The sequence below is a fragment of the Cetorhinus maximus genome, chromosome 3 (genome assembly GCF_964194155.1).
Source record: "Cetorhinus maximus chromosome 3, sCetMax3.hap1.1, whole genome shotgun sequence".
Classification (NCBI taxonomy): Eukaryota; Metazoa; Chordata; class Chondrichthyes; order Lamniformes; family Cetorhinidae; genus Cetorhinus; species Cetorhinus maximus.
Genome location: NC_135881.1, coordinates 187,600,243 through 187,623,030, shown reverse-complemented (window position 1 = coordinate 187,623,030; position 22,788 = coordinate 187,600,243). Strand labels below are relative to the sequence as shown.

The 22,788-nt window shown below is 42.6% G+C and overlaps 1 protein-coding gene across 2 annotated transcripts in view; it reads right to left on the bottom strand.

Annotated features, from left to right (window-relative positions):
* zdhhc11 (zDHHC palmitoyltransferase 11) overlaps positions 1-22,788 on the bottom strand; it is a 145,854-nt gene that overhangs the window by 98,504 nt on the left and 24,562 nt on the right. The window contains exon 1 of one of the 2 annotated variants that reach the window (XM_078539448.1): positions 9,484-9,810. The exons of the other annotated variant lie outside the window; for it this stretch is intronic. Coding sequence (XP_078395574.1) covers positions 9,484-9,639 — 156 coding nt within the window. The 5' untranslated portion in view covers positions 9,640-9,810. Of the gene's footprint in view, positions 1-9,483; positions 9,811-22,788 lie in introns of those variants that run through there. 2 annotated transcript variants of the gene reach the window in all.

Sequence of the window (22,788 nt, the reverse complement as noted above, 5' to 3'; positions counted from 1 at the left end):
CAGTTTCTCCCAATTTACAGTGTCCGGACACCTCATGATTTTGAACACTTATCAAATCTCCTCTCAATTTTCTCTTCTCCAAGGAGAATAGCCCAGCTTCTCCAATCTATCCATGCAACTGAAGTCCCCCATCCTTGGTGCGCATGCAAATCTAGAGTCAATAACGCATGTCTATCATTTACTCAATCTATGTTAACCTAGATTACCTACTATAAATCAGCATGACAGAACCAACAGAGTTCGAGGAGGGACCAGTAGACCACAAGCAAATCTGGTGCCCATATTCAAAAAGGGAAAGGTGCACAAGCAAAGACCAATTATTTCATGTAAAATAACGCAGTTATCAAGAGTAAAACACAAATATCTCTACAACTAAAACTGACAAAAATAACCTAGTCGACAGGAGGGTTTCAAAAAGGGGGAGATCACACATGTCTAAAGTGGTTAGGGCAAAGCTTTAACAGGTGATGAAAGATAAAAAGCAGCAAGAACTTGTCTGAGGAGTTATGTCCCAATGGGAGAGGAGAAAGTACTCATGGTCGAGTCCCCTGTTGGGACCACTGCTGTTTCTTATTTACATCAATGACCTGAGTTCCAAAAGCTCGAAACAAAATAGTCCAATTTGCCGAGCATGCCAAACTAGGGGAGGCAGTTCAACAATTTTAGATCATGAACTCTCTCCTCCATCCCCACCCCCTTTCTGATTTTCCCCCTCCTTTTTGTTTTTTCCAATAATTTATATAGATTTTTCTTTTCCCACCTACTTCTATTATTTTTAAGTGTATTTCCATCCATTGTTTTAACTCTACCTTTTAGCCTATTTTGATCCCTCCCCCCCACCCCTACTAGGGCTATCTGTACCTTGCTCGTCCTGCTTTCTACCCTTAATTAGCACATTCCTCTAGATAATATCACCACCTTCAACACCTCTTTGTCCTATTGTCTGTGACACCTTTTGGTTATCTCCACCTATCACTGGCCCTCTATCCAGCTCTACTTGTCCCACCCCCCCTTAAACCAGCTTATATTTCACCTCTCTTCTATTTTTACTTAGTTCTGTTGAAGGGTCATTTGGACTCAAAACGTTAACTGTGCTCCTCTCCGCAGATGCTGCCAGACCTGCTGAGTTTTTCCAGGTATTTTTGTTTTTGTTTAGGGGAGGCAGTGCAATTGGAGGCACTACTCAAATGAATGAATGAGCTGGACAGAAAAAAAAAATGGGCAGAGTAGTGGCAGATGAAATTTAATGCAGGAAAGTATAAAGTATTGCATATAGGATGCAACATTAAACAAGCCATTTGAATGGTGTAGAGGTAGCTGAGAACAAAGTGGAAAGAGATTTAGGAGACTCTACAGCAAACATGTCCAACTAATGCAGGGGAGTAATCGAAAAGCTAAAAGAATGACGATCGACACAATCAAATAACAAAGTGCAAGTGAAAATGGGGACGGAGTGTTGTTAATGGGTTGAATAGCTTTCCTCATCGGCAATTATCTTATGATCTTGTGGCTGGCACAAATCCTACTCTTCCTTAATGGAGAAGTATCTGGTTTTGGCCAGAGACTGCAAACCAGCTGGCCCCACTCCAAAGTGCAGGCATTCCTGACAGTTTTTCAGAATGGCACAAAGGCTATGACCAGCCTTGTAATCCTCACATTTTATAGTCTGAGGGGCTGTTGATGAGTTCCCTCAAAGCATGCAGGCTGACACTTCAGTGCAATATTGAGGGAGTACTACATTTGCATAGATGTTGTCTTTTGGTTGAGACTTTATAAAAGCCCTATCTATCCTCTCATGTGGATATAAGAGACCCCATGACACTATTTTTCAAAAAAGAGCAAGGAATTCACACTGATGTCCTGACCAATATTTATCCATCACCAGCATCACTAAAACATATTATTTGGTCATCAGTGCCATCTGACAGAGCATGCTGTATACAAATTAGCTGCTGCGTTTCCTCTACAACAGTAACTACTCTTCAAAAGTACTTCTTGCAGTGAAAAGTGCTTGGAATGTCCCGAGATCATGAAAAGAGCTATATAAATGCAGACTTTTACTTCACATTCGTTATTAGTTACGAATAGGTAATCATGATGAAACATGCTGACATAAAAATTGGGTAAATCATTATGTACACCAAATCAGAAAAAATAATTATCATCTTTGACCAAGCTGCTTGTAGAATTCGGGTGTTCAGGACTTTAAGAATTAATGTGGGACTGGGGAAACAGCACCACCCACATTATGATCTGCAGAGTCATATGGGAGTAGTAGAGTGTAGTGATGAGTCTGGTAGGAGTCGGCATGGAGATAGCACGTAGTCAGGACTGTATCCTGCATATATGTACATAACTAATTGTAATTAATAAACAGCTATTGTTCAATCATACAAGCATCTAGGCCTCTTCACAAGACAACATACAACCTTACAACATGGTGGCAGCAGGTGAAGGGCCCCAAAATTTCTAAGAATAAAGAAATAAAGAAACTGCAGTCCTACCTGAGGGAAGTGCACCTAACTTGAAGACCTTGAATACACATTTGGAGATCACCTCAGGAGCTCCATTAGTGGCATGGAAGCTAAAGGGCAGAAAAAAGATCCACTGTACAGCATAAAAGGATTCCACAAAGCACGTGGAGGTCCATTGCAAGACCCGATTGAGAGTAGAGTCAAAGGACCTAGCCAGATCGCAAAAGGATGAGCAAACTCCAAAAAAATGCTGAAATAAGCTTTTAAATTTGGCACAATTATCAGGCAGCACTGGCAGACTGATTGTTTTAACAAGCGTGGCTTGAAGAACACTGCAGCCTGGATCCATAACACATGGCAACCATACGTGAACAAAACAAAAAGAATTTAAAGAGAAGTCAGAGCAAAAAAATTCAGCTTCAATTCAATTCTCCAAGGTCAGGAAAGCAACTAACTGGCCAAAACAATTAATTCAAAAGATTTTCTGCAGAATCACTGAAGTTTAAAAGCAGCCCTGTAACCATGGAGGGAGCCCGCAAAATCCTGAGGAGCGTGGGAAGAGAAAAAACAGAAAAACTATTACTGTGGCGCTATCTAAAAAAAATTAAAGCTGTAGCCCCTATGCTGAAAACAGCTATGGATGGTTAATCATCACTGCCAGTCTGATTATGCAGATGGAAGGGCACAAAATTGGGAGTGATGTAGAAGATGATTTTCAAGATGTATGATACCATCAGGCTTAAATAAGAAAACAGACTGAAAAAGTGAATACACTATTATATTCAGTAGGTCCAATAGCCAATGACATAATTGCCAGGCAAGGAATAAATGAATCTTCCAATAACTTTGAAGAGGTCATGAAGTCCTATGACACCTATTTTAAACTATGAAACAATAAAATTTTGGCATGAGCAAAATTGAACAAGATAGTCCAAAAGCCTGGGGACCCCGTAGACTCTTTCTTAAATGAGTTACGCAGATTGACTGAAGACTGTGGCTATGGTGACCTTCAGTCAGTTCAGAGGAGACTGAACAGTTGCGGAGTGGCTGATGATACTCTTTCGGATGTGCTGCAATCTAAAGGTGATTTGACTTTGGAGAAAGCCAACCAAATCTTCAGACAATTGGGAGGTCCGCCAGCAAAACCGATCCATTTTGCATGGTGACGTTAAACCATGGTACAGCTTAATCACAACAGTCCAGTTCATAAAGCAACAAAGGGCAGGGAGACTCCAGGGCAAGGAAAGCAATACCTAAGCAAAACACAAGATGCTGGCAGACCATCTCAGCACTGTGGAGCCAAAGGACCTCACAGACACAAGCAGTGTCCAGCAATACTGCAGTGCTTTCACTGCACCTGCCTAGAATACTTTGGAAAGATGTTTAAGTCCAAAACCTCGAGAAGGGCAGAAGATCCCGAAGGGGTTCATGAGATAGGTGACCCACACCAAGGAGTAGTCCAATAATGCTTCTTGTGAGAAATTAAAGATCACATATTTACATTTTGGAATGCGGACATATCTGTAAATGGTCACCTCATGAATTTCAAGTTAGACACAGGAGACAGTGTGATGGTCCTGTTGGATAAGGAACTGTGGCTAGTGAAACAATATCTTAAGCCACTTACAACACAGATATATGGACCAGGAGGCATCAAGCTCCAGGTCAGAAGGTAGGTTGCAAGCAATACTTCAATATAAAAACAATAAAAAAAATGGGAGACATCATGTGTGCTCCACGACCAAGAATTTTCTCTCCTGAGCAGGAAAGCCTGTGTCGACCTCAGTCTCATCCAAAAGATTGATGAGATTAGCCGGTAAAGATCTGGTTCTGATTTTAAAAAGGATTTTCCAAAACTTTTCACTGGGCTGGGGTAACTGAAGACTGCATACAGCATAACACTAAGAAACAATGCCAAACCCATAAGGTACAACAGCAACTTGATGTGATGGCCAACATGGGGGTCATCTTCCTCATTGCTCAGAAATGGTGTTCCGGGATGGTCGCAGTTCTGAAGGCAAGGTTCATTCACATCTGTGTCAACCTGATACAACTGAAGAAGGCAGTGACGAGGGAAATCCACCCCATGTCCTCAGAGGACGGCAGCTTGACCAGACTCTCCAAGAGCACAGCATTCTCGAAACTTTATGCCAACAGCAGCTTCCGGCAGTTTCCATTAGATGAGAAATCCTTTGGAAGATTCTTTCAATTATTTGCCCTTCGGCATTACGTCATCACCCAAGACTTTTCAGTGCATTGTCAGCCATCTTACAAGGCCTTAAAAGGAGTCATCTGGCAAATGGATGATGTCCTTGTCCACAGTATGACTGTCAATAACAGACACACGGCTGTCTTGAAACGCTTGCAGGAAGCAGGACTAACACTGAAATGATAAGTGCGAATTGTCTAAGACCTTCATTTGGTTCTTAGGTCATATTGTCAGCCAGCAAAGGCATTATAGGGAACCCACACAAAACAAAGGCGATTGGTGAGTTTCCAAACCCGTCATCCATTCTAGACCTCCAAAGATTCCTAGGCATGGTGAGCCAGTTGGCGAACTTTCTGCCCTACCTGGTGCGGGTCACAGAGCCTCTGCAATACTTTCTCAAAAAGGCCCAAACATGGTACTGGCGTGCACACCAAGAGCAAGCATTGCATCAGATCAAAGGCATGCTGATATCCTGGCTCACTAGAACCCATCTCTGCCAACTACAATCGCAGCGGATGCCTCATCAACAGGACTAGGGGCAGTTCTGTTCCAAGCTGGGTGGATGCCGCCGACCAGTATATTACGGATCTAGAGGGCTGTCAGACACAGGGATGTGGTATGCAGTTATTGAGAAGGAAGCTCTTGCAGTAACATGGGCTTGTGAGAAGGTCTCTGACTATATTGTTGGGATGAAAGTGTTCCTCAAGACTGATCACAAACCATCGGTCTTACGAGTGGGTGAGAAAGAACTCGCCAGGATGCCCCCCAGAATTCAGAGAAGGGTCAACTGGTTGCATCTCATGCGCTTTCCATACAAGACGGTGTACGTCCAGGAAAAGCATCAAATGACTGTGGACACACTGTCCAGAGCCACAGTTGATCATCCTTAGACACATGATGCCAATCTGGTTGAAAAGCTCAAGTCATATTCCCAATTCGTGACAACACAACTGCCAGTAAGCTCCAAAAAGCTTCAACACCAGGAGCAAATGCAAAATGAAGCGTGCATCCACATCTGTCAGTGACTGCCTAGGAGGTTGGCCACTGCAGCGTCCAGGTGGCAATGTTATGAAAACTTACTTTGAACAGCAGAAACACTTCACTGTAATTGATGATCTGCTAGTGTATGCTGAGCAGTTGGCCATCCCCAACTCACTCTGGCTGGAGATTTTACAACGAATCTAACAAGGCCACTTGGGCATCACAACGTGCAGAGCACGAGCCCAGTCCGCAGTGTGGTGGCCAGGAATATCAAGAGCAATTGAAGAGATGATTTTAAACTGCCAGGTGTGCGCTGCACAAGCCAGACAACAGGGAGCCCCTTATCCCCACACGGTTCCCTACCAGACCATCGGAACATTTGGGAATGGATCTATTCATATACAATGGCAAGTTCTTCCTCCTCATTACTGATTACTTCTCTTGGTGTTTTGAAATGAAGCATTTACACACAATGACTAGAGTCAGGCATTAGGTCATTGAAAGAAATCTTTGCGATCCATGGCATCCCGGACCAGGTAGCGTCCAACAATGGTCCAAATTTGCTAATGAATACTTCGCTCATTTTGCCAGGAATTATGGATTTCAACACCTCACCAGCTCCCCAAGGTATCTACAATCTAATGAGGTGGAAAGGGGCATCCTCACTATTAAAATCCTCTTGAAGTAAAACGGCACTTTTGACATATAGATCCGCCCCACTGCACTGTGGATTAGCCCCGGGAGAGCTGCTGATGGGTAGGAAAGCTTTACACTCAACTTCCCATGCTGCCAAAGAAATTAATCCCAGGGTTGGCAGTCAGAGACTATCAGAAGGTTCAGGACCGAGAACAGTCCTACAGACAGCGACAACTTTCCACTTACAACAGGAGGGACCGTATTAGAAACCTGCCCAGGCTAAACGGGGGTGACAAGGTTTGGATCAGGTACCTTGACAGGGAAGGCATCATTGTTCTGAGAGATGAAGATCAATGACAGTCTTACTCGACACATATCACAGAAGGTACAATCAGGCAGAACAGGAGAATTCTTCTCCTCATACCCCATGGCGAGCCTTCTATCATACATTTGAGCAAACCAGATGCAGAAACCCAAATAAGTGAAACACCAAGTGTTAAAACATTAACTCCAAACCAACAAAGTCAGCCCAAAGCAGTTAAGACTGCCACTTCTCCAAACTTGAAAAGAGAGGTCTGGAAGCGTCGTAAAGCCTTCAGACCATCTGAATTTGTAAAGTCAGAGATTTGTAAAGTCAGAGATTTGTGGGGAGAAGGGGTAGCATGTAAACATTATAATAAATATAGTTGGGTAAAGACTTGGGCGGGGGGGGCAGGTGGGAGGGGTAGGGTGTTCAGGACTGTAAGGGTTAATGTGGGACTGGGGAACAGAACTGCCCACATTATGATGTAAAGGGTCACATGGAAGTAGGAGGGGTAGTAGGGAGTCTGGTAGAAGTCGGCATGAAGATAACACCTCATCAGGACTGTATCTATGCATATAGTTATTAATTTGCTATGAATAAACAGTTATTGTTCAACCATACAAGCCTCCAGACCTCGACATGAGTCAACATACAACCTTTTAACACTGAAATATCAAACAAGTCATTAAAGCAAGACTCAACCCAGTACCAATTTAATATAAACTAGCAGTAGGAAAAACTGCTCACAATTAAGCTTGCACTGTCCAATTATTTTGACAAGGTTTAGTCCAAAATATGCTTAATTCCTTCAAATGCATTTGAATGATGTAAACACTGTTTTTCTAAACATTTCTTGCAAGTTAAAGCTCTGTAACATACCATACTCAATCATATATTCCTCCCCTATATCCGGTTTTAATGCTTGCCCAGACAAAATCCAATCATAAACCAGCCCTTAAACCTCTCAATCCTATGACAAGAGTATACACTTTGGACAATCATCTGCAATTACATTTTCTCAGAAAATTCCTCCTAATCTGGATAACAGGAAGATAAACACCACACAAAATTGCCATTGTAACACATCTGTGTCCATTTTACTGTTTAGAAAAGAGCTTGATATAATATTGCTGTTTGCAAACCAAAGGCTGTGCAAGATGTTGTTGACTACACATAATGAAAGAGAATTTTTTAAAAATCCCATATCCTGGCCACAAATTACAAGCAGACGTCTGTGACATAAGAGAGGTTGAAGGTTTATGATCCTCGTGGCTATTTTAACGTTAGGTATGTAACTAAATTAATGAATACATTTACTAATCCACCATCATGTCTCATTTAAAGTCTGTAAGTTGTTCAGATCTCAAAAAATTTCAAATCATAGAAATTCCATTTAATATCAGACACTGATCAACAATATAGATAAAATCTTTGTTGTGTGCTTTCAGTTGTGATCTATTTTTCAAAAAAAACTTGTAGAAATTGTGTGTCTGGAACTCAAGCATAGGGCATTTGCTACACACATTTTAAACCAATTAACTGGAAATAATTAATTGGATATTAGAGAACCAAATGTGTTGAGCAGTCTATAGATATAGCACAGCCTGAAAATAGGGAATAAGGCAAATAACATTGTGTATTATCTTCTGACATGACACAGGAAGCATGCTGCGGTGCTTATAGGGTTAGTGGTATCTTCAACATCAGTCTGTACAAGCAAGTTGGACATGCAGTGAGAATTTGACCTTCCTTTTTCAAAAACACGGCTCTCCCTTATTTAGTAATATGTTCCTAAAATACATCACACTAAATGAAAATCACTTTCCCTAAGAAAACATGTAATAAGAATGGATTACATTTCTGACCTGTAATTTTTACATTAGAAATCTATTGGCTGTCTTGAACCTAGCTGGCCTAAACATTGTCTTACTAACTTACTCTTACTAACATGCTCTTTTACTTATCTCTTGCTCACCACTTCCCACCACCTGCACCTTCCCACTCCCTCCCTCCCACTCACTGCCCTTTTGCCGCTTCACTTGCTCCCTTGCTCGCTCTCTCCACCTCTGCCTCAAGCCCTCAGGAGGAGGGTGGCAAGGGAGGTGGCAAGCAGGAAGCATCAAGGGTTCAGGAGTGGAAAGCAGCAAGCATGAGGGTCAGGGGAGGGAAGCAGTGAACTGGAGAATCAGGAGAGATGGTGAGTGGGAATGCCAGCAGAAGGGAGTGGCAAGGAGGGGGTCAGGGGAGGGGAGTCATGAGCCAGAAGACCAGGGAGGGAAGTAGCGAGTGGGAGGGTTGGGGAGGAAAGGCGTGAGCCAGAACGTTGGGAGAGGAAAGCAGTGAGCAGGAGGGTCAGGAAAGGGAAGCCGCAAGCGGGAGGGTCGCGGGGAGGGAGGCAGTGAGTGGGAGGGTCGGCGGGGGGTGGGGGGGGGAGCTGTGAGTGGTAGGGCCAGAGGAGGGAATTGGCAAGTGGGAGGGTCAAGGAGGGCAGGGGTAACGAAGAGGGCAGTGGTGATCGGAAGCGGCCAGCGGGAGGGTCAGGGTAGGGAAGCAGTGAGCTGGGGTGTCAGGGAGGGAAGCGATGAGCAGGAGGGAGCTAGGGGGTGGGGGAGAGGCAGCGAGCGAAGCAGTGGTTCATTTTAAGAAAAGACTGAGCATGCGCGGTATCTGCGCTAAAATAAAAATGGAGTCAGCGCTATAGGGAGAACTTCTCTAATTTGCAAACCATGCCAAAAGATAAACACGCTATTAAAATGCTCTTAAATGGGGGTAGCTGTAAATGCACAATGAATAATCTAGTTTATTTCAAAAGATATCAAACAATTTTAAAACACTATGACATTATAGCTAGGGTTATTAGGAAGAATGGTCATACATACCCAGTGCCAGATTACACAGCAGCATTGAAAATAATGGTTAAAAAATCCCACTTGTCCATAATAGTTCCCCATTACGGTGCTGTATCCCTTGAAAGAAGCGCAGCTTTGAGCACCACATGAGCAAGTATAGTGTAATGCAGGGCTGATTACCGACATTTTGAACTCAAGGCAAGAAAAAAAAACCACCCTTGAAAGTTCTTAACAGTTTGCTCAGAAATAAGCCAGCTTCTGCGCAGATCTACATCTTCTCAGCATTTCAACCGCTGCTGTACTCAGCAGCCGAGTCCAATGTCTTCCTCCTCGCGGACCAGTGAAGTCTGCTTTACCATTGTGAGCAAGTGACTTCCTTCAGTCAATGCAGTTCTGCTCTGTCACAACTACCTGAAAACTCTCCTCCCTTGGAGCAGGGGAAAGAGGAAACTGCAAAAGGAAGTGGCCTGCCTCACCAACTGTTCACAATTGAATCGAATCAACTTGAACTTCCATACTATGTAACAACGCACTATCTTGAATAACACACAAGGCCGTGATATTGTATAAACTGCTACTTGTACAGTAGGAAAGAAACTTCAAATCATACTAGTGGTCGAATCTGCGTGAAGGATTTTTGTGTTGGGAAATGTAGCACTTTCCCCTTTCAAGGACCCAGAGTCAGCATCAAGCACACATATTATAGAAAACTGTAGAGTAAAGCATTCTAGGCATTGCCTCATTTCTCAGAACAGCACCCCCTTTAAGTAGCTTGGTACTGCAGTTTATCAGTGAAATGATGCCGTAATGTGGATCCAAGGGTGTGTGGATAAATAAATCTGTGTCAGTGAGCACATGCAACAACACTTTTTTTCTCCCCATTGCCTGCATTCATATAGCACCTTTAACATAGTAAAATGTCTCAAGTTGCTTCACAGGAGCACAATCAGGAAAAATGTGACATATTGATGAGCCACATAAGGAGATATTAGGACAGGTTTGGTTGAAGAGAGAGGTTTTAAGCATTAAAGGAGAAGCCTTAAAGGAGGAGAGAAAGAGATGCAGAAGCTTAATGACTTAGGGAAGGAAGTTCGTAAATTAGGCCCTAGGTGTCTGAAGGCACAGCTACCAATGGTGTGGTGAAGCAAGTGAGGTGCACAAGAAACTGGGGTTGGAGGAATCCAGAAATCTTGGAAGGTTTTAAGGATCAAGGAGCTTACAGAGATAGGGAGGGGCATAGCCATGATGAACACAAAGAGAAGAATTTTAAAAATTATGAAGTTAGATGGCTGAGTCAAAGCAAATGCATTAAACCAAGGCCACCAAGGGATCATTTACATCCCCCTGCTCTGTCACAACTACCTGAAAACTCTCCTCCCTTGGAGCAGGGGAAAGATGTAAATGATCCCTTGGCACCATCTGAAATAAATCAGGGGAGTTCTCCCCAGTGTTCTGGCCAATACTTATCCCTTAACCAATGCCTAAAAAACAGATAATTGTTACCATTTGTGAGACCTTGCTGTGCAAAAATTAGCTGCTAAGCGTCTGCATTTTACAACAGTGATTGCACTTCAAAAGTACTTCATTGACTATGAATCACTATAGGATGCTCAAGGTGCTACAGAAATGCAAATTCTCTCTTTCCCTTCATTCTCTTCCTCATCCCACATTCAAGAATAGCTCTTTCACAAGGAGGGATTTCCTACTCAGAACAGCTGGAAGTTCTCCATTATTGTGTAGATGAGCTCATGCCAGTTGACGAATTGAAGATATGAATCAAATGGGACACTAGGGCCAGGGGGAAGGAGGGTGCCTGCAATAGTTGGGGAAAGTCCCCATTGCCTGCAGTATCTGACCAGTCCACTAATACACTACAAATTATAAAACCATCTTAAAGAAATATTCAGCTCGTGAGAGGCAATGTCAACAACTGTTCAAGGAATCAATCTACGTTGAGATTTGGATATGTGGATGAATTCTTCACCAATCAGAAAATGGATGTCATGAAGAGATATTAATGTCTATAATGTTATTGGAAATTATTTTTAAATTGGAATTGTAATAGGGTCTATGTCTATGCATGTGTGTGTGTGTGTGTGTGTGTGTGTGTGTGGTTTAATTGGATTAAAGCCAGCTAGCTTGGGCGTTCTGATGTATAGTAGCTTTGAAATGTTAATTAAATAAACCATTCCAAAGAATGGGTAAAATCTTGCACCTAGCTGGAAGATGCCAAGCAATATGTTTATATTACTGTTAAAATTGGTGGAATGAAAGGTAGTTATTGTTAGAAGAGGTTCAATTAAAAGCCTAGTGATACAATGGAAAATTTACATTCAAAGAGAAAGATATGTATAAAGGAGATTGTGTGTAAGGCAGAGGCATTTAAGATCTAACCAGCCTGTACGTTTGCAACTGCATCTGCAAGGAACCTCATTTTGAATTCATAAGGTCAAATGTGCTTTGCCTGGGGTCTTTGTAAATCTATGAGTTTTACTGTTGCCTTAACAGGGGTGTAGCTGAGAGTCAGATTAATTAGGGGAATTTTGTAGTTATTATAGCAGTAATTTTGCAGACATATGTATGTGCTTACAATTTTTCTTGCATTAATAAATGTTTAATTTAGTTTTATAACAAACCCCTTGAGACTCAGTGGTCTTATTACTACTGAATTCAAAGCCTGAATCTCAAAACATATTAAATTGCAAAAATGGGTTATGGCAGTTATTTCAAGTTTCCCTCTGATATTTGAGCCTTTACCATCGGCTGTCTCATAATAACAGATCTTTGGAAAATATGCGGATGGAATAAGTTTCACCTCATTTTCCAGCCTGGTGCCCAAGAGCTTCATCAGAATTCTACGTTGACTCACATCAGAATCTCAGTGCTCTGGCTACAGCCAGAATTCCAGCAGGAATTTTAACACAAAAAAAAGATGCATTTGGGAGCACTTGACCACATGGACTGCAGTGATTCAAGAAGGCGGCCTAACACCACCTTCTCAAGGACAACTAGGGATGGACAATAAACGCCAGTGACACTCACATTTCAAGAAGGAATAGTAAAAAGAGAATTCTTTTCACTTTAGTGTTGCTGAAAAAGATATTTTGTCAAAGCTTTTTGTCTTGCACTCATCAGGACAATTGCAAGGATACCAATGTCAAAGGAAGCAAGAACTTTATACTGTATGAGAAGAGGGTGCTAACTGGTTGGCAGGTGGACACTGATTCGTAGATTGCCATGGGGAATGCACCAGTTAATGGTGATTTACAGTTAACTGCCAAGCATTCTTTGAAATTTAAACCAGGCAGCTTGACTCTCGTTGGTCAAAAGTTTTGACTACCCCTTTCATATTTTTGATATGTGGATGATACTTTTGCTATATTTAAATCTGTAGCGGTGTGTTACACTTCCTTGCAAGTCTTAATGGGCTCCATCCTGTGCTCAAATCCAACTTTGAAATGGGGCAGCCAAATGAACTCCCCTTCCTTTACTTACTAGTTGAGAAATCTACCAGGGGGTTCTCTACCACGGTCTACCACATGCCTACCTTCATTGGTGAATTCACACATTGGGATTCTTCGCAAACGTGAAGAAATCCACAATTCCACGCACTATAAAATTGACCTTATTGGCAACCTCGTAAATAGGGCCCAAGCCATTTGCTCACCATGCAAGCTTGATGCTGAAATAGGCACGTCAAAGGTATCCTGCAGGATAATGACTACCCTGTTCAGATCATTTCACACTATATATCACGCAAACACAAGAATGGGCTTAAGGGTGGCACTTTCAGCCCTGAAAAGTGCCCGGTCTACCTCAGATTACCCTGGAAGGGCAAGGCATCTCAAAAATATAAGCAACAGGTGAAGCTAGCTGTTTCATGCTGCTATTATGCAGTAGCAACACAAGTGGAAGTTGCCACTAACAGGATGCTGCCATCATGCCAAAAAGACATTCTGCCCATCACAAAAATGAGTAACGTGGTATATGAATTTCAGTGCCAGTGTGATGTGAGCTATGTAGGCCGTACGTCCCAAACACTGGCAGATCGTATCAAACAGCATGTCTCTTCCACCATTCATAATGGGCAAGGTGCAGACCGTACCTAACCAGCCCATAGATGCAAAACTCAAAACAGTGTCCAACATAAGATGTGATTCTGCGATTGGACAACATTTGCTAAATAATCCTAAATGTGCTAAAAATTACAATGATAACCAATTTAAGATTGTCAGTCGGGTTCGCAGTGTGACACATTTGCGTGTACTGGAAACTACATATATTAATACACAGGGCCCGGTTCTTCGCAGACAGAAAGAACATGTACACACATTGCGCCTGTTTCAGCTAAACAAAATAAGTGACGGCCATTCGCTGACTCATTCCTCAGGGCAATGCCTTGACTGATCATCATCAAGCTGCCTGTTTTAAAGTTCAAACAATGCTTGGCAGTTAACTGTCAATCACAATTAACCAGTGCATTTTCCATTGCAACATCTCTACCAATCAGAGTCCACTTGCCAACCAATCAGCACTGTCTTCTCATATGGTGTAACATTGTTGCTTACCTGACAGTGGTATTCTTGTGATTATCCTGGTGAGTTCAAGACAAAAAGCTTTCACAAAATGTCTTCTTCAGCAATACTCAAGTTCTGTACTACCAAACGATTCTTTGCACTTCATTAACAAATTGCTGTACTACACCCAGGACTATCAATTTACAAACTCATGATAAGTCTTAACGGACTGCAAAAATGTACAAAAGATGAAAAAAAATGTAAATAAAATATGCAAAGATAAAGAATCATTGTGCTGAATTTTACTGGAGCAGATATCTCATGGCACTCCAATTAAGACTTTTCCCTGCACTTTCAGCTCAAAAGGTATTTGCGTTGTAGCTTGCTGGGACTACAAGCTGATAATGGCATGACAGGGCAAGGGGCAGCAAGAAACTAATTGAATGACAGACCAACAGAGTATCTCATCAACCAATGATTTTCAGGGACTGAGAAGGAAACAGAGGAACGATAGAGGAGGAGGGTGAATTAGAATCAAGTCAGGCGCAGAAAGAGAAATAAATAGGGAAAAAAAATATTGAACTGAGAAAGAAAGAGAGATACAGACAGACAGAAAGGAAAAGTTATTCTGTTAATTATGAGCCTGGACTTTCTGGTGTCAGCTGTGGCTCAGTTCATAGCACCCTCGCCTTTGAATCAAAGGGTTGTGGGTTCATGTCCCACTCCTTGAAACCAAGAACTGTGATTGTACTCAAAAGAGTTGCAATCTGTGACTGTTGATAACTCGAAAGAGTATAATGGGTAATTAATATGCAAATTAGGCAGGTGCTTAAAAATAACAGGGATGCAAAGGGCAACGTGTCATTTTTGAGGAGCAAACTGTGGAGCAAGAACACAAGAGGAGGACTAGGTCATACTGCCCTTCAAGTCTGCTCCACCATTCAATATGATGGTGACTGATCTTGGGCTTCAACTTCACTTTCTTTCCTGCTCCTCATATCCTTTGATTCCTTGAGACCCCAAAAATCTGTCTATCCCAGCCTTAAATATATTCAACAATGGAGCGTCCACAACTCTCTGGGGTAGAGAATTCCAAAGATGCACAGCCCTTTAAGTGAAGTAATTTCTCCTCAACTCAGTCCCAAATGATTAGCCACTTAACCTGAGCTGTACTCCTGTGTTTCAGATTCCCAGCCAGGGGAAACAACCTCTCAGTATCCACCTTGTCAAGCCCCTTCAGAGTCCTGTATGTTTCAATGAGAGCACCTCTCATTTTTCTAAACTCCAGAGAACTCCAGGAGCAGTGTTAATCAACCAACAAGTTTTGAAGATTTGCAGCTCACATAACTCTTAATCCCCAGCTTGCTGGTCAGTTTATATAATGGTGGGCAGAATCTTGTGGAGGTGATGGGGGTCTTGGCAGCTGACTGGAGAGCCAGTGAGACCCCCACATTGCCTCTTTTCAGGATGGCCTGCTGCATCTTGTTCCAATCAGGCATTTGACAGGCCAGCAGTGGGCTTTCCCCTGGGATCAAAGGACACCAGGGGTGGAAGTCCCGTCTGCTGAGAGCTGCTGGCCAATCAGAGGCCTGTAGCTCTTCTGTGCTCAGTAGTGCACTGGGGAGAAGGTGAGTGCCAGTACGACACCCATCTGAGGCCTTGGATCAAGGAGGGACTCAGGCACATGTGAGTGATGGCAAGAAGGGGATCATGTGAAGGAGGTCACGAGGAGGGAGGTCAGCAGCAAGTCTCAGTGAGCAGCCCCCTCCCCAATAATGAGTCCCTCGATCAGGCACTGAGTGCCTTTGAACGAGAGACCCCTCTCCCCCAGGAGCCTTCAAGCTTGTTGTACTCCCCACATGTCAAACCCCACGCCTGCCACTGGGTTAATACCAAGTGTGCCATGATGAGGCCCCATTAGTGGGAATTAATTGTCCACTTAAGGGGCTCAATTGGCAGCAGGGCAGGAAGGCTGCCAGCTGGCCTTGGATTTAATTGGGGTGGAGGCAGGAAGATGGCAGGATACCTTCCTGCATGATTAAATGCCCTCTACCACCAGACTTGTCACAGGAGAGGCACAAGATTCAGCCCGGTGTGCGTGTGTGTGTGTGGTTTCCACATTACTACTTGCGATCGGACAAGATCAAGGCTATTGTTTGCTGCAAGACATGTCACAACAAAAAGACTGTCGCAACATAAGATTTCAAACCACAGTTGCGTCATCAAATTTCTCCACATTTGACCTGTGATAAATTTTGACCCTTGGTAATGGCCAACAGGAGGAAAATAAATTGCACAAATACCTCTAAAGAGCATTTTCCCAGGACTGTAAGCCAATGACACGCTACAGGCATGCATTGGTGAAAAACAGGAAACTATTAGCTGTACTTGCAATGATTAAAACTTCAACTGGTTTATGAGTCATCATGTACCTTTTTTTAAACTTCTACCTAGGAGAGGCTGAATACCAATTCTCTACCTCCCACTGGACCATGACCTCACTACCAACCCTCAAGCCCATTGTATCCAGGGCTGTCACTGACCTCATCTGCTCTGGAAATTTTCCCTCCCCAGCTCCAACCTTTCAGTCCCCAATCTTGAACAGCCTGCTTCTACCTCCTTCCCAAAATTCACAAACAGAACCACCCTGTTCTGATGAAAGGTCACAGACATGAAATGTTAGCTCTGTTTTTCTCTCCACAACTGTGGCCTGACTTGCTCAGTATTTCTGGCATTTTCTGCTTTTATTCCAGATTGCCAGCATTTGCAGTATTTTGCTTTTGTCCTTTTATTTTGGCCAGGTTTTAGCACTGAACAAAACAAAAAAATTATTCACTTACAGAGCACACACTTTTCACTGTATATGGCCTCAAACCAACAGCATGTTGTAAGTGTATATTCTATGCAAGTCATTTTTCACAACTATTTCCCTAAATGCACCTTACAGGCAAGTGTAAACTGTCTACGGAAAGTTACAGTATTCCCAATTGCCAACCACAGTTTTACTGAACTACAAGTGACATGGCGTGATCCTGTTGTACAGTACACTAATGATGCAGGACTTACAAGAGAAAAATGAGTTCCTACCCTGGACAAAAGTTCAATTATTGCAGTGTACCTATTCTACTGGGTGTACAGCAGTTCATCACCGCTACATATACAATGGAAGCAAATTCAAGACAGACTCCCAAATATTGAAACACAGGGAAGTGCAGTATATTTTAAAAACAGGCAGTTAATAAGTTTAAATAATTAATTTTATAGTGATTCAGTGTTTCAGCTTTGCTCATGTCCCACTTGATCTAATTGCTGCACCTGTCACTATATTACATTACACGACTTAGAATAGTCACTAGCTAACTATGCTGGAGTGACAAAGCATGTGTGAGGTCGAGCGGCGTCCAGAATGGGAGAAGTGAAACCTAGAGCATTTTGTATATTTTCTGTTTGATGGAGAGTTCATCTCAATAAACGTAAACTACATTCAAACTCCATGCACAATACTATTATGTGGATACTGATTTTGAGAATCACTTAAAAAGCTCAACAGAACAGTTCTGTCTTAGTACAAAGTAGGGACTGACTAAATTAAAACTGCTGGCACCAGTTCCAAAGCACATAATCGGCCATCTACTCACTGACTGAATCCAGTTACAACTTACTAAGTATGTGCATTCTTGCACACAGTTTAATTACAGGAAACAACCTCAGATCACGATGGTCGAATTACACATTCGATTCAAGACATGCTTATGTACCAAAGTATCTTTCCACATTCCCATAGAGAATCTTTGAACCACTTGATAAATACAAGACAGTGAGAGGAATGTCAGTGACTGTGCGGCACTTTGTTTAGGTGATGTGTCTATCATAGCTGAACGGCTGGAGGCAAGAGGTAGGTGGGAGCATTTATGCCATCTGCCCCCACTCTCTTTGGAGGGTCTGGTGTGATGGCCTCCTATCCTGCTGTAGAAACATTGTCTTATCTCCTGGCATCCACCTGTGACACTTGTACCTCCAGCTTCGCATCTGAGAATCTTAGAGTCTTCTTCCTGGCTTGGTGTTCTGTGTTCTTCCACTTTGTATCAATAAGAGTTATAAACAGCCTTCAGTTAACCGGTGCAGCTCCCTTTCAAGGAGGGACAGGCTGCCTTTAAAAGATGAATGATATCTAGAACAACAGCTAGTCTCAGATGCTCTTAGCCTCCCTGTCGTGTTTGCAACCAGCCAGCAGCACGGGTCATGCTGAGCAATCATTTAAATGTGGAGACAAGACAATCATTTAAATGAAGGGGCACACACCAACTTTTAGCCCATTTAATTTAAACGTGCACCCAGTGTAAACATAATTCACTGGCTGGACATGGTGCCACAGGTGTATGATATTGCTGAGCTACCAGGGAGACATCCAGTTAATGTTGGCTGTGCTGGAAGCTTGTAGTTCAATTGATTTTTCTGTTTCACTGTAAAGTCTCACCTTAGAAACAAACTACCACTCAACATGCTCTACTGCCTTTCAGAGTTGGTGGGCACTATCCCTTTGATATTGGCATATTTGACACATGGCTCTTTATGCACTGGCAATCCATCGAGAAAAAGTAGGCAAAAAATGAGGCATTTAGGTTACTGAATGAGCAAACATGGGTAAGACGCCATGAGGTACGTTGTGTGAGAGATTATATAGAATAGAATCACATTGTGAACAAAAACAAAAGTACCTGGAAAAACTCAGCAAGTCTGACAGCATCTGTGGAGAGAGATACAGTTGACGTTTCGAGTCCGTATGACCCTTCATCAGAACTAAGACATATAGAAATGTGATGAATATAAGCTGGTAGAAGGGGGTGGGACAGGAGAGCTCATTAGGGGGCCAGTGATAGGTGGAGGTCAAGAAGAGACTGCCAAAGATGTCATAGACAAAAGGACAAAGGGGTGTTGACGGTGGTGATATTATCTAAAAGATGTACTAATGAGGACATTAAGGGAAGCAAACTGGTGGCAGATGGTCCTAGTGCGGGTGGGGGGTGGGGTGGGGGGAAGGGATTGAAATGGGCTAAAAGGTGGAGATGAAACAATAGATTGAAATACATTAAAAATAGGAGGGAAAAGAAAAAAATATATAATCTGCCACTAGTTTGCTTCCCTTAATGTCCCCAGTAGCACATCTATTAGATAATATCATCATCGTCAACACCCCTTTGTCCTTTTGTATATGACATCTTTGGCAGTCTCTTCTTGGCCTCCACCTATCACTGGCCCCCTATCGAGCTCTCCTGTCCCACCCCCTTCTACCAGCTTATATTTCATCTCACTTCTATATGTCTTAGTTCTGCTGAAGGGTCATACGGACTCGAAACGTTAACTGTATCCCTCTCCGCAGATGCTGTCAGACCTGCTGAGTTTTTCCAGGTATTTTTGTTTTCGTTCTAGATTTCCAGCATCCGCAGTATTTTGCTTTTTATCTTAGAATCATATTGTGTCTGTGTTGGCTCACCTAAGGGGCAATTCACGTACTGCCACTCTCCCGCCCTCTCCCCACATCCCCGCACATTCCTCCTTTTCAGACATTTAGAAAATGTAGAAAACTTTACGGCACAAAAGGAGGCCACTCTGCCCATCGTGTCTTCCCCGGCCGGAAAATGAGCCACCCAGCCTAATCCCATTTTCCAGCACTTGGTCCATGGCCCTGGAGGTTACAGGAAATAAGATAACAAAAAATTGCATCTGAAACAATGATGTTAAACCTTCCTTTTATTGAAGGATAAGTGAATAACAAGGGCACTGAACATTCCAGTCCATGGTAGGACTAGTCATGGGAGAATACAGGAAATGAGGGCAACATATCTTTCTTTGGACTGAGGTGTTGTTGCGGGGTTGGTGGGGGTGACGGGCAAAGAGAAACAGGAGCTCATTGGTGTAAAACATTATTCAGTCCCAATGGTGGTAGGTGTTGTCCAATAGGTCAAATATATTTTAAAAGATAACAATTTAGAGTAAAGTAGGAGGAGTTGCTGAGCCCAGCAGTTGGTGGGTAGCAGAATCAGCATCAGTTGAAACCATCCATGCCTCAGCAAGTTTGTTAGTTTAGTTGTGCACGTTAAATTGGAATGATTCAGTATAATTTCTTCTTGGGCGCTAACATAAAATGGGCAATAGAAAATCTGCAACCTGTTTTAAATCATGCTCAATTCTGTTTTCCACTGAGCTCGCCAGCTGATTCACTATGGCCTGTTTCGTGCTACTATCCAAGATGAATTTATAACCCAATAACCTTTCAAAGTCAATTCTCCCAAACTATGACACAGTAAAAAGGAAAACAACGTATTTCAAGAAGGATCAGTGTTGGCAAACACAGCAGGCACTCGACTGTGCACACACTGCTCAGATCTTTACCCCCAAGGCCTTCTGCTTGCAAAGGCCCAGTGTTGGGCCCAAGGCAGGTTTCACCATACTCCACGCCTTATTGAGCTTCTCCCATCAGGTGAAGAGTCATCCATAAGTTATAGATTCGTCCCTTTTTATGCCTCCAAGTAACAGATGTGTATTCCACAAACAACCACTTATACTGCCTGCCACTCTCTCCCTTCCTGCACCCACCCTCCACTCTCACATGTGCGCACGCACTGTGGGACACTTGCCAATCCAAATGAGTGCTCCTCAGACTCTTCATGGAATGGTGAAAAGCGTTTGAGATCTTTTTTTCTAAAAGCTCATTCTGCCCCTGCCACAGAAATGGAAATGTACATATTTCTTCAAGTGCCATGGAACCTCAGCACTCAATGTACTGTGGCCACTACTTTCACCATACACTTTGACCATTTTGCAGTTATTGTCCATGCTTGCAGCTGCAATTCAGCAGGCAGTTAAACTTCTCATGGCGCACAACAGTGGTCCCACGAGCCATGGCGGCTTAGCTGTAATAATCTTGTTCTAATCCTGGCTTTGCACGTCCCACTGCCAGAACACCACTGCCAGCTCTTATCAGATGCTACCAATGCCAGGGATTGAACTCTGTTGCACACTGAAGGAAACGACGATGGTGAGTGGAACAAACATCAAAAGAAAATGAGTTATTCCCCTCCCACCAATTCCCCCCTCCCCCTGAACCAGGGTTAAGATGAAGGAGAGGAGGAGAGCTGGGGTAAATGTTGCAGTGTACTAGGGGGAAGGGAACTGAAGAAAACACCTGTTTTTTGCTACGCTCAGCTACCATACAAGTGATCTACCCGGATATTATGTCTCAATAAGCCCATGCTCCACTACATATTTGGTTTAGCTACATGTTTTAAGACTATCTACAGCTATTTTATTTAGTGATCAGCTATTTTTGGGCTGGGTCGTATTTTGCTACTTTTCCGGGCTGGCATGTATGTTTCACAATTTTAAAACTGCACGTCCTCTGAACATGCTATAAAGCAAATGAGTAAGCAGTTTTTTTTTACACTAACGGTTGCACTACACAGCTTGTACTGGTAGAGAATGAGCTTGGCTTCACATCAGTGCAAACGAACTGTACTGTGGCTGATGCTATTCAAATTTATACAAACGACATTGGTGTCAAAATTGTGCAACGCTCAAATTCTGCATCTAAAGTTAACTACAAAGGAACTAAACTTTAAAAGAAATACAAATGGTCACTTAATTTTTCAAGCAACACTATGACCTTTGTCTTCCCATATGGGCAAGTTGCCAAACTGCACTGCAACCAATGAGTGTCAAGAAGAACCAACAGCCGAGATGAAATAAATAAATGTTTTTGCTGCCCCTGATCCTTGGCAAACCCAAATGGCAATCACAATCAGGAACTCGAACCACGATCAACAAAAATGCAAAGAAAGGATCAGCGAGGAAGGATTAAACAAATGTGCTGATAGTCAAACCCAAATATTTAACATTTCCAAATTCATGAGTTTTCCTTTGGAAATCAGTCTGATATTGGACGATCAGCTTCATATCTAAACATCTATACTACAGGCTACGGAGCCATTGCTTGGTATTGTAAGTGAAGGTATATGTTAATCTTCAGGAAGCTAAAAATATGTAAAGGCTACATGGTCTTCCTGATGACTTTTCTGAACATAGGCTTCTACTGTTCAATTGCTTCATTTCTGAATTCTCTTCAATTGGTTCTAAGTGTCGCTCAAATGGGAAGAGTGAATTAATTTCATTAGATTTCGTAAAGAGGCGATTTTCAGGTACACATTAGCAGATAGATGATAATTAAGAAAGAGAGACTTCACTTTCTTCCTACTAATAGAATATTAAAATCCATTAAAACAAATCAATCAGCAAGTCCAGAAACATAAAAACACTACACCAGAAGTTTCCTCAAGCAAACAAATATTCATCTGTTAACTCTCGGTTGTGCTCCGATATAGAATGCTGTTATTCCCCAGTGCTTGGCACAACAGCCAGAAATCATCAGCTATAAACTTCTACTGCTGGTAATAAGTAAGGTGAGGACAATGCTTAGAGTATTTATCCCCATTTATAAATTTAAGACCCTCCAAATCAAACCTTGGGGGTATTGCCTTTCAGATGAGATGTTAATCCTGGGACATCTGACACCTTAGGTGGGCATATTTAGCATGAACAGTTCTCCCTAGTGTCCTGTTCAATATTTATCCCTCAATCAATACCTAAAATAACTGAAACAAAAACAAAAATACCTGGAAAAACTCAGCAGGCCTGGCAGCATCTGCGGAGAGGAAAACAGTTAACGTTTCGAGTCCGAATGACCCTTCAACAGAACTAAGTAAAAATAGAAGAGAGGTGAAATATAAGCTGGTTTAAGAGGGGTGGGACAAGTAGAGCTAGA